The sequence below is a fragment of the Acipenser ruthenus genome, chromosome 2 (assembly GCF_902713425.1).
Source record: "Acipenser ruthenus chromosome 2, fAciRut3.2 maternal haplotype, whole genome shotgun sequence".
Taxonomy (NCBI): Eukaryota; Metazoa; Chordata; class Actinopteri; order Acipenseriformes; family Acipenseridae; genus Acipenser; species Acipenser ruthenus.
Genome location: NC_081190.1, coordinates 18,515,272 through 18,528,280, shown reverse-complemented (window position 1 = coordinate 18,528,280; position 13,009 = coordinate 18,515,272). Strand labels below are relative to the sequence as shown.

The window sequence follows — 13,009 nt, the reverse complement described above, 5'->3', positions numbered from 1 at the left end:
TGGCCGACCTAAGCCCTCCTCCCTCCAGGCGGCGCTCGGCCAATTGTGCGCCGCCCCCTGGGAGCTACCGTCCACGGTCGCCAGTGGAACAGCCTGGACTCGAACTGGCGACATTCAGACTATAGTGCGCATCCTGCACCACGCGGCGCGCCTTTACCGGATGCACCACTCGGGAGCCCCCGATAGACCCTTTTAATGTGTCCAATGTACATTACATGCATTCAGAAAATATGGGAAATGTCTTCATTGTTACTTCCTCCTTCTGTAAGAATAACAAGGTACTAAGAGAATACAGAGTTCAAGTATTAAATGCTAATGTGAAAACTACAGAGTACTGAACATGTATCTAAAAAGTAATTACTTTATGTACAAGGCAAGTGTGAATATGGTTCTTCCAATTAACTTATAAAAATAAATAAGACAATATATATTTGGCAGTATGAAACAGGTTTTACTGGGCTAACAGTCACAACTTGGGTTTTATGCAGATAAAACAATATAAACATTTACAAAATTAGAATGTCGCAATATTATACAGGTGTTTGGATATGGTATAATTAACTAAAAAAGTAAAATGTGGTTTTCTGTAAATTGTTAAAAAAATAAACTAATAATAATCCAAGCAGCACCTTGAAAACTTAAGATCATGTGATTGTGAAATGATGCCTGCTTCTTGTTCTCAATCGCATCCCCCATCCCCGACTGGCACTTCTTTAGGTTGTGTTGCCCGGTTGTGTTATGCTGAGTCAGGCAATGCTAGTTCGCTGAAGGATGTGATCAGTTTATAATGAGATTTCTCTTCCTCTGTGAGCTCTGCATTTCCAGGCCTCACCACAACAGCCACTTTCACTCCTGCCTCCTCAGCAGCTTTCGCCTCTACCGGAATAAAAAATAAACAAATTACCTTTAAAAGCATAGATAATGACAAAGATACAGATATAAAATAAGTCTAGGTCAAACAGGAAGAAGAACATCACATTCAATGATCAATGAACATCACATTCAAAGATTCAATGTATGAGCATATAGCTGCTTAGAGACCAAATATCAAAATGCCTTTTTTAAAAAGCATAAATATAGTTTTAATAAATATAGTGCTCTAGTTGACCCCCCCCCCCCCCCTGTAGATTTGCTACCTTGGGGAATTTTTACGGTTTTTCAGTTGGCAAGTTCACAAAGAAAAATGCAACGCAGTTTTGCATTTATACTTTTCATTCGAAAAACATTCAATTAAATGTTTACTTAATGAAATCTGTTAAAATAGTATCTCATTTACACTAACTCGTTATATCAGCTACAATGTCACTGCAGTAACATGGAGGACAACAAAGAAGGCCTTCTAATCAGTTACAGTATGTATCGTTCTTATATGGCCCTTAAATTTTAAGGTAACCAGTAAACTTTTATGATACGCAACATCAATGAGCACGTTTCAAAACTTAGCTATGGCTCACAACATAACACAGTGGAATGATCAGCATCACGTAGTAATTGTAGGACAGTATTGCCACGAGTGAAAACGTTAAAGCTGAAATGAAAATTCTTTAAATAAAATAATTTCAAACTGGTTGAGAGCCTAGCAAGCACTGGCAAAATCAGCTCCGTTTTATATGGTGCAGAACAATTTTTTTTTTTTTTTTAACCAATTTTTCTCCCAATTTGATATATGCAATTGTATTTTTTTTTATTTTTTTTAAAGCTCAGCTCACCGCTACCACCGCTGTGCTGACTTGGGAGCGGCAAAGATGAACACACGCTGTCCACCGAAGCGTGTGCCGTCAGCCGACCACTATTTTTCACTCTGCAGGCCCGCAGGCGCCCAGACAGTCTACAGGGGTCACTGGTGCGCAGTGAGCCGAGGACACCCTGGCAGACCTAAGCCGCCCCCTGGGAAGTCCCGTCCACGGTCTGCAGTGGAATAGCCTGGACTCGAACCAGCGACCTCCAGGCTATAGGGTGCATCCTGCACTCCACGCAGAGCGCCTTTACCAGATGTGCCGCTCTGGAGCCCCAGAACTAATTTATTTCAATGTTTTGTTTTGTTTATGTGCTTTGTGATAGCTGCACGGTGGGTACTGTCTTCAATAATAGTCGTATATCTACAATGTATCGACAATAACAATCAAACATTTTGTTACAAACTTTAACAAGTCTGGCATAAACAATTTTGGCTGTTAATTAAACCCTTGTTTTAAAAAAAAAAAAAAAAAACCCAACACCACAAAAATGCTTTAACATAAAAAAAGAACAGTCCTGTCAGTAGCAGGCACAGTTTACTCTGCCTCTGGGTTTAAGATTTTTGTAAATCCTTTGATGGAAATGTCCGGTCTAATTTTAATGTTTTCAAGCAAATTGGCTTCCTCACTGCCATTCTCATATCCACTTTGACATCTGACACCAGCGCTTCTTTCTCTGTTTTGCATACCAGTCTGCCAGAGGTACATGTACTGCGTGAAACAAAAGCAAAAGAATATCTAGATGGATTTATCTTTTAAATCGTTGACAATTTGACTTTTTTGACCACTTTTTTCACCAACTGACTTCTGGGAGAATTCAGGCCAATTTGAGCGCACTTGAGTCGACTCGAGTTGGCTGTCCATGGAAACGAGGTATTAGTGTTCTTGAATATTTCTCATTTGGGAACAAAAACTGTTAGTATTTCCACTTTCAATTACAAATGTCTCCCTTCACTGTACTGAATGCATGCTTAGCTGTAAATGCATTTTAATTTCAATTTCACCTCTGCTGCCCCCCTCTGTTACTAGTAAGCTCACTGGTTAGCATTTGCTATAGCCTACTAACATGTTGGCAGTACAGGCATTCTCTTGCTGGTTCACACTTCAGTGTTGCCTCTGGTTAAGTTCTGGTTAACGCAGATTAAGCATCTGCGTTAACATAATCTAAGGGTCACGTCATATCCAATGAAATGGTTTGTAAAAGTAAAATGGATATGTGAATATCAATGATATATCCAGAGGTTAAAAAAAAATGTGGCACTGAAACAGTTAGGGTCTCATGCACTAAACGGTGGTAAATTACCTGAAATACTGTGTGGTAAGAGAAACCCATACTGCGCGCAAAAAGGAAGGCGTGACCGCTCTATTCACTAATATAATAATATGCACGAATAAGGTGAGCTAAATGATTCATTTGCCAGTCATCATAGCACGCAAAATGTTGCACGCGTTACACACCCTTTATTTTAGTACATGGGCACTCCAAAGGACAGGTAGTCCATCTCTCACTTTGTCAGAATGACAGAGACCAAGGAGGCAGCAGCCGGCACCAGCTACATCTTCAGTGGGTCTCCGTAGGATGAGGGGAGGCAGCCCGTGTTACGCAGATTTCTGTATCCCCACAGAATTCTGTATCCCCTTAGGATTTGACGCCTGCGTAGATCAAGATCGCTATATGTGAAAGCTTGATGTTTCTAAATAGTATTTACATGCAATAAAATTAAAATGTGTTTTAAAAGAAAAATACAATTTTATAAGGTTACTTTTAATCAAGGGTTTCGTGTGTTTGAGCAACGCAGGAGGCTGAGCGTACTGTAGAAAATCAGTGGTGTTAAATGTGCTGTTTTATTTTGCTACAGAATTAGTTTGGTCTTGTTTTCAATATTTGTTGCAAACTGCTGCAGAACTCAATGGCAATGCTTGAGAACACAGCGGGGCTGAAGCACAGGAATATCATGCATCCACATCCAGCTTTGAAAAACTGCATCTGCACAGGCATGGAATCAAGCGGGGATACAGAATTCTGAGTAACACAGGGAATGTCTTGCTTTGAGACAGTCAAAGTGGAGAAACACAAAATAATGAACTGAAAACAAATATTTGTTTGTTCACCTTTATCCCCCTCTGGTTTATTTTGAAGGTACTCTGGTACCAAAACATTGGCTCAATATAAATGTGTTTCTTTTAAAGTGATTGCAAGTGTGCGGTTTATTTCTTTTTTTTCTTTTATGAAACTTTAACCTTCCAGCTGCTTATCCGGCGATTTCGACGTGCTGCACAGGCTAGTCACAATGTGTGCAGTACTCACTGTTGTCTTTTGCATGACAAAAATGCTAATGTTTTCAGAGCCGAAATAATTCAGTGTAATTCAAGTGTTAAAAGAGCACAACTGTCTCTTGGCCGTTTCGGCAGTAATGGAAAAAATACAGTACATCATGGGATTTTATACAGCACTGTCTATTCCTACAATGCATCTTGCATTGAGAAAGCAACACGTTTGGAATCGGAATAAAGGAAATTATGTAATACAGTTCACGTGAAGTCATCTTTTGGTAAGTTGCATTTTCAGAATCATATACAGTGCCTTGCGAAATTATTCGGCCCCCTTGAACTTTGCGACCTTTTGCCACATTTCAGGCTTCAAACATAAAGATATGAAACTGTAATTTTTTGTGAAGAATCAACAACAAGTGGGACACAATCATGAAGTGGAACGAAATTTATTGGATATTTCAAACTTTTTTAACAAATAAAAAACTGAAAAATTGGGCGTGCAAAATTATTCAGCCCCTTTACTTTCAGTGCAGCAAACTCTCTCCAGAAGTTCAGTGAGGATCTCTGAATGATCCAATGTTGACCTAAATGACTAATGATGATAAATAGAATCCACCTGTGTGTAATCAAGTCTCCGTATAAATGCACCTGCACTGTGATAGTCTCAGAGGTCAGTTTAAAGCGCAGAGAGCATCATGAAGAACAAGGAACACACCAGGCAGGTCCGAGATACTGTTGTGGAGAAGTTTAAAGCCGGATTTGGATACAAAAAGATTTCCCAAGCTTTAAACATCCCAAGGAGCACTGTGCAAGCGATAATATTGAAATGGAAGGAGTATCAGACCACTGCAAATCTACCAAGACCTGGCCGTCCCTCTAAACTTTCAGCTCATACAAGGAGAAGACTGATCAGAGATGCAGCCAAGAGGCCCATGATCACTCTGGATGAACTGCAGAGATCTACAGCTGAGGTGGGAGACTCTGTCCATAGGACAACAATCAGTCGTATACTGCACAAATCTGGCCTTTATGGAAGAGTGGCAAGAAGAAAGCCATTTCTTAAAGATATCCATAAAAAGTGTTGTTTACAGTTTGCCACAAGCCACCTGGGAGACACACCAAACATGTGGAAGAAGGTGCTCTGGTCAGATGAAACCAAAATCGAACTTTTTGGCAACAATGCAAAACGTTATGTTTGGCGTAAAAGCAACACAGCTCATCACCCTGAACACACCATCCCCACTGTCAAACATGGTGGTGGCAGCATCATGGTTTGGGCCTGCTTTTCTTCAGCAGGGAGAGGGAAGATGGTTAAAATTGATGGGAAGATGGATGGAGCCAAATACAGGACCATTCTGGAAGAAAACCTGATGGAGTCTGCAAAAGACCTGAGACTGGGACGGAGATTTGTCTTCCAACAAGACAATGATCCAAAACATAAAGCAAAATCTACAATGGAATGGTTCACAAATAAACATATCCAGGTGTTAGAATGGCCAAGTCAAAGTCCAGACCTGAATCCAATTGAGAATCTGTGTAAAGAACTGAAAACTGCTGTTCACAAATGCTCTCCATCCAACCTCACTGAGCTCGAGCTGTTTTGCAAGGAGGAATGGGCAAAAATGTCAGTCTCTCGATGTGCAAAACTGATAGAGACATACCCCAAGCGACTTACAGCTGTAATCGCAGCAAAAGGTGGCGCTACAAAGTATTAACTTAAGGGGGCTGAATAATTTTGCACGCCCAATTTTTCAGTTTTTTATTTGTTAAAAAAGTTTGAAATATCCAATAAATTTCGTTCCACTTCATGATTGTGTCCCACTTGTTGTTGATTCTTCACAAAAAATTACAGTTTCATATCTTTATGTTTGAAGCCTGAAATGTGGCAAAAGGTCGCAAAGTTCAAGGGGGCCGAATACTTTCGCAAGGCACTGTAATTATGTATAGTATTACAAGACCGTATGTTAAAATATTGCCCTTAATCCACAAAACCAACTAAATACATCCTATGTAGCCTATATTTGACATTTTATTTGTAGTGTTCTGTAGAACACAGGCAATCGTTTATCCTGGAAAAAATTAAATACAGTACCTGAAAGCAGATCTACACGTTTATCATGTTTCTCACACAGCACTACTTGTGGTCTGCTCTATTTATATTGTGATTTAGACAGACACTACCTGGTTTCAATAAGCGGTAAACTTAACACGCGCTGAGACACTTAGGAAAGTTAGCACCTTTAAGTAAATATGGTTTTTATATTAAGTCCCTCCCTCACGGTATTAGAATTTGAATACATTTCCATGGATTACCATTATTAATTGTATGTAAATGACTCGCACGGTGTACAAAGCATGCAGCAACAGGCTTACTGCGTGGTAAACTGGTTACCGCTGTTTAATACATGAGGCCCTTAATGTTCACTGGACACCACCTGTAATGGAAATGTAATCAAGCAAATCACAGAATACAACCGAGTACCACCTATAACAGAGCCCATGTCAAAGCATGGGGTCTATTTCATTGATATGGCCAGAGCAACGCGGCAGTGAAAGGGTTGATTTCTAGGTGCAGGGGGGTAACATTTACATAAAATGAGCGGATATTCTTCAAAACACAAGCCTTTCACAAGTCTCCATTTATTAAAATTCAGTCTGTCCTTCCGCTCTGTTCTAGGAATGAAACCAACTGTAAATGCATGATGCAAAATGTAAGTAACCACATTTATATATATATATATATATATATATATATATATATATATATATATATATATATATATATATGTACAGAGTAACAAATGCAGGACAGATGGGGTGGTGCATTTACTGCCACTTCTTAGGGTAGTGTTTAAGAAGAAAACTAAAGTTATCCACATACCTCGAGTTAGATCAGTCAGAAACATGATGTTATCAGCAGAACATCCAATGCTTTCAGCAATCCTCTGGTAGCTTTTACTTTCTACTTTGGCTCCAATGTTGGTGTCAAAATGACCATCAAATAACTGAAAATAGAATGTTGTATAAATTATTATTACAATCCTGCATTGACCGTATGTGACAAGACAGAGAATGATTCTTTCTGACAAATCTCTCTCCCGACCTGTGAGGGCACTGTATAAAGGGAACAGAGTGCCCTGGACTGGATGGCCAGACAATTCATTCCCAGGGGTAGAAGGAAGTCGGTCATCTAGAAAGGGGGCGGAGCTACGATACACTAAATTATCAACCCGTAAGGGAAACGACGTGGCAGCTACGGATTGGAGGAGCGGTTGCATTAGTTAACCAAGAGGTCATGACTGACGGTACAAAAGGGGGCGTAGCGTAAGTTATCTGTTCCTTGTTATGGTTAAGCTGCTGCAAGGCATGTCGTTTTCACAGCACCTCTGATTTATAGTTTGTTGTATTGTGTTTTATTTTTAGTGTTTTTACAGTCTTATATCGTCCTCTGGGCTGGTAGCGTCACATGACATTATCGTTTACTTTTTGATTGTGTTTATTAATTAAATCCTGTGTGCCTGTGTCAGTGTAACAACGTCAATCTCCCTACCTCAGTCTCTTATGTGTTCTCCTCGGCCGCCTGACGTAAGTATACCAGGACAATACCACACCCATATATGACAATGATGAAGTAGATTTTTTTTTATATCTACAATGTTGAAACAGGTTACTAAAGTCGATCAGGTACCAGCTACCATCATGTCAAATCGGCTCTGAACTACAGTAACAAGAATCATTACAGGAGTTTGTCAGTCAGAAGTATGTCTTGCCCCAGTCTGCTGGTCCTGGAAGAGATCCAGGGTAGAGACTTGCTACCCGACTTGAGCAAGACGGGACCCGACAATAAGTGTTGGGTTCGGGTCGGGTCGGTGTAGTTTGTATATTATGGTTCGGGTTCGGGTCGGGTTAGTGTTATCAGTGAGTGGATTATGGCATTTTTAATTTTAAGTGAGTATTTTCTTCTTCCTCTGTGTGCAAGTGCTTCCTAAAACTCACTTCCTGCTTCATGATTTTTGAAAAAGCACTCTCTAATATAGTCTCACAAATCCGCTTATTCGTTTTGTGCAGCCTGTCAAATGCTGCATCGCTGGACTTTACTAAGTAATCACAGGATATAATTAATTTCCAACGCAACTAACAACCAATAATCATCTCTGCTGATAAACTGACATTTTGTGCAGCCTGTCAACAAATGCTGCGTGGGCGGGCTTAACGGGGTACAGTTCAGTTTCAAAACACCAATGTCACCAAATTTTAACAGTAAGTCTTACACAAATGCACACACATACAAAAAAAACAGCTTTCAGGATATAAAGCAGATTCATCTGTATACAGAAAAAAAAAGAAAATATATAAACAGGAGAATGTGTAGCAGGGGAGCGTTCCGTTGCTGGAAGGGTTTGGAAAAGTTACAACATTGTTGTATTCAGCGATAATAAAAGTCCACGTCGCTTTGTACAATGCAAAACTTGCAAAATATTACTGAAGAATGACAGCAAAAAGATGGGAAATTCATCTCTGCAGCGGCACACTGAAAGTGATGTATTCGTCCTGTAGCTGTTTTAAAAGCCAGTCATATTTGTTATTGAACGTTAATTTAGCGGTTTGATACGATATAGGTTTGTCCAAAATGAGTATACAAAAAGAGCATCTTCTGTGTGGCTATTTATGATAACAAAGTTTTGAAGAAGCCTGTTGTTGTCTTCTTTTAAATCATGCAGTGTTGGATTATGAGGAAAGGAAGTAAATGAGATAGGATTAATTGAGAGTGATTTTTTCTTTATTTATTTACATTTTAACTGGAAGTCAGTAACTACACTGAAGGTACTTGGTTGCAATAGTGTATGTTAGGAATTTATTTGTGGAGATGGACGGGTCGGGGCAGGTATGCAAATATTTCAAAGGATTTTGTTTGGTCAGGTTTGGGTCGGGTTGGGTTTTAAATTTAGGCTAGAGCAAACCTCTAATCCAGGGAACCATGGAAGGAAAACCAGTTCATTTTAGTGCAGGCCAGACAAGTGAGACTCCTGGTAACTTACTGAACACATTCAAACAATAACAATAAAACAAAACCCTGGCATGACACTGAACTGCAAAGGTCTGGATCCATCTAAATAATTGCTAATGGGGTATACAGGGGATGTGACAACAGAACTATCGTGAAAAACTCTGCAGCAGTGCTACAATTATGATTATGATTAATGGCTATAAAAAAACTGTAAATACTTGCCCTTATTAATTTTTTTATATAAATTAGCTGCCTAAATTTAAAAAAAATCAGCCATTAGCAAACGGCTTTGGAGAGCGGAGAATTACTGCAAGGCTCTGCTTAACTTAAACTGAGCTATTACTAAAAAAAACAGGCTCACTCCCTCACTTTCTTTTATTCCACACAAGGCAACTGTAGTTGGTCCAGGTTGCACCCTGCAAAGGATATGATTGACATGTTGAAAAATGTATTGCCTAGAGGACACTGCGCTACCCACTGAGTCACATCATCTTATTAAAGGCAAGTCACACTTGTGTCTTGCCTGAATTTGTTCAAGCCTGCTTTCAAAACTGTTACAATATATTGCTTACCTCTAAAACATTTCCTTCTGTGGAGTAACCAAAGAGCAGTTTCTGAGCCTCCACACTGCCTGATGAATAAATATACACCTTCATTCCTAACCGCCTCCACTTTCTTATAGCTGGGACAACATCTTCATACACTCTGTTGCGCAGACATAAAAATAAAAAGAGTGAAAACACATGGATTAGAGGGGTCTGTTTACCAGATTATATAGGACAGATTTACAAGCCTTTGTCTCCAGGAAGCGGGGGCTGAAAGTACAGTACATGCAAATACAAAGTTTGGTATTGCACAAAGAAAAGAATATGCAAAATATCTGAAAAACTTTATCCCAGCTACTGTTGCTGCAGCTTAGGTTACTATAACCAAACACGGCTATTCTGGAATATCTAACTGTTTGGGTTAGAAGTACAGTAATTCTAGGTTACCTATAGCTTTAGCTGGATAATTCTAGCATGAATTCATTTTGGGAGTGATAATATTAGAATTAACCAATTTCTAGACACTTCAATTAGCGATTCGGTGACCAGTTCACTTTATGTAAGCTACTTACTCGCCTCTGATTTTCCCAGTCGTGTAGGCTGCCCTCCACATGTGACCCTGAAGCTGTTTTAAAGCTGTGGTCTTCCTGTCCTCCTCCATCTGCCACAGGACATTGTCCACCACCTCCTGGATCGCTTTCTCCTCGTCTGTGTGCACTGTCTGATCGAAAGAATGAACTGGTCCCGATCTGTGGTGTTTGGAGTCATCATCAGCCTAAACAAAAGGAAAGCAAAGTTTAGACTTGGTTCCCTTCAGGACAGACCATCGGAATTACAATAGGACAAGTAAAGTCAAACATGCAATGTTTTCAATGTGCGATTGGAAAGTTGATTTTTTTATTATTCCCATTTCCATTTGATCAATCAACGTGGCATCATAGATATAACCTGCACCTGATGAAATAACACAGCAGTTTTTTTTAAATGTTTTATCTGTACTGTGAATGGTTGTGAGCTTTCACAGTTGTCAGTCCACCTATCGCACACACCAAACGGTCATGCCAAGCTCACATGGGCTCACAGTGGAAACCTGTCTAATACATTGACAGATTACAGAAATAACTGCGCCAGCCCAATTCATGTTTTTGCTTCCTGGTCTTGATAAATTATGTGACATCGCAACTATTGAACTCTGTCTACATACAATGAAGCAGGTGAAGTTAACAGAACTGGAATATCACAATACAACATGATTTCTAGAAAACCAGGAGGCAATTTTTAATTTTTGTTTTTAAATGACAAAAACACAGGTCTGCATGCAAGATGACAGACGTAAGACAATAGAGAAAAGTTATAAAAATGTCAATATTGGAGCTAAAAACTCCAAGCCATTCAGAAATGAATAAAAATTTCAAACAAGAGCAAGGGAGAGGCAAACTCTACTATGTAAATACCATTAGTAGCCATATATTAGGTTTCCTTTATTTGTATCTTTAAAAAGACTCCCAGATCAATTACATTATCATTCCTGACCACACCCTTGTTTTCAATGCATTTTTATTTGGACTCCCTTTGATAAAGGTAACTTCCAATTCAAGGGACGTATAAATATAAATAATGATGATTTAAAAAAAAAAAAAAATGAAAAATAACTTTTGGAATAACAGCACCCAAACCCCCAAAACATACATGCACAGCTAGGTTTTGAAATCGCAATGTTGTGAAGAACCTGAGGCAGGGGGTGCCTATCAGGTTAAGGCTGGAAGTAAAGAGAGATAACACTAGCTGTAGACCTTGACTCAACCGAGAGCAAAATCAGTGTGTGCTTAAAGAAGAGACTGTGAAACACTTTTGGTTCTAAAAACAGCAGTGATGTTGTGGGGTGTTGTTAGCATACTGTATTGAGTGTACAGGGTTTTACATACCGCAAGTAACCCCGTGTTTTTAATTGTTTTCGAGATTTGAAGATCATTAGGACCATTGCAGATTTATTCAGTCACGTGTGCCATATTGCAGGGCTTAATATAGCAGGTTCAACTCATGTAACCCACAGAGTACCTGGAATGTTACTTTACTTCTTGCACTTGGATTCATATAGGGAGGACTTAAATCACCAGTGCTGCAATTTCTACTTCTCCAAAATGTAATACATTTTTTTTGTCACGAACAATTTAGACCCTTCTCCCAATTGTTCCTGTGCTGGGGGTGGGGTGGGGGTATACTTTAGTAGGCTAGCTCCTGCACAGTTAGTAAAAATAAATACATAAACTAATAATCCAGAAAAATCTGAGGCACACTACGTATCAGGTGCTTCACCCCCAATGCGACACTGACTGAAACCAGCCCCTTACAGTAAAGTCGGTACCTAAAGCAAACGTGGTGTTCGTATTTTGATAATATACATCATAACTGCAGGCGCAATCCAACTGAATCCTCGGCTCGGTTTTTGGTATCTTCGACAACACACTACGTCATGGGTGCGGGTAAATATATTTCACCCTAACATAAACCGACGTCTCTCTTATTCATTCTTTATGCGACCTGTCAGCGTATACATTGCAGCTTCCAGTTAAAATAATTTCATACCTGTTTTTTTAGAAGATGTACATCTTGCTTGCACTCATCCTCTTCCCAGTGTGCAGAAAGGTACTCTTGGACATTGTCCTTTATATATGGAAATAAAACGTCCTAAAAAAAAATAATTAAAAAAAGAACCAAATGCATATTTTACAATCTTAAATGAAGCCGAAGGCTCACTCACTCTCAAGACAAGTCATCAACTCCCGATAACGATTAGATTAAATTACCTTTACAAATGTAATAGGAGTTGTGGTTCCTTCAATATCTAACAAAAATACATTGCCGTTTCCTGGGACTGCTACCTTAGCCATTTTCCTTCAGCATAAACAATAAAATCTTTTCCGTAGCAAACCAAAGATATATTTTAACAGACCTCACGTGTTCACCGCCTATCCCTTTAAAAACAGAGAACTGTCTTTCTCAGCCGACAAAAAAAACACGTAAGCTCAGCCCACTTTGCAGTCAAACCGCGAGACAAACTAATGGGCGGTCTCTTTCAAATGAGCACACCAAAAATCATGGTGGTGCTAAAATGACGTGTGATACTAAAAGTGATCTGCCTCCTGCAGCTTGCTGCAATATTGCGTAAACGATAGTTGTTCGCCGGCTAGATTGCAGCGTCTGTGGCTGACGTCACGGTCTGTGGACAGCTTTGGTACGGGAACTGCAGAAGAGCAGACTGGGAGGGTGAAATAGGGTGTTGTCAGAATTGCATATCAGCCAGTTATTCCCATTGTATGTAGTAACATGAAGGTCAATGGAAATCTTATTTCATTCACTGAATCATCTTTAGTAAAAGACACATATACGTAATATTGTGTTAAACAACATCCATATCTATTCTAAAATCACAAGTGTTAAACTTC

General features: G+C 39.4%; 1 protein-coding gene across 1 annotated transcript; it reads right to left on the bottom strand.

Annotated features, from left to right (window-relative positions):
• Positions 1–430: 430 nt before the first annotated feature.
• On the bottom strand, positions 431–12,667 carry LOC117408691 (enolase-phosphatase E1). Its single transcript, XM_034013925.3, has 6 exons — positions 12,371–12,667; positions 12,150–12,251; positions 10,136–10,338; positions 9,591–9,723; positions 6,892–7,015; positions 431–876 (listed from the first exon to the last, which is right to left on the bottom strand). The coding sequence occupies exons 1-6, from the start codon at positions 12,452–12,454 to the stop codon at positions 737–739; spliced, it is 786 nt and encodes a 261-aa protein (XP_033869816.1). The 5' UTR covers positions 12,455–12,667; the 3' UTR covers positions 431–736.
• Positions 12,668–13,009: the final 342 nt, after the last annotated feature.

Bases quoted from the DNA above. Each gene is read 5' to 3' on its own strand.
- LOC117408691 (XM_034013925.3), bottom strand. From the start codon at position 12,454: ATGGCTAAGGTAGCAGTCCCAGGAAACGGCAATGTATTTTTGTTAGAT. The intron at 12,252-12,370 runs GTAATTTAATCT...ATTTTTTTTTAG, and splicing joins CTCCTATTACATTTGTAAAG to GACGTTTTATTTCCATATAT. The intron at 877-6,891 runs GTATGTGGATAA...TTATTCCGGTAG, and splicing joins TCTGACTGATCTAACTCGAG to AGGCGAAAGCTGCTGAGGAG.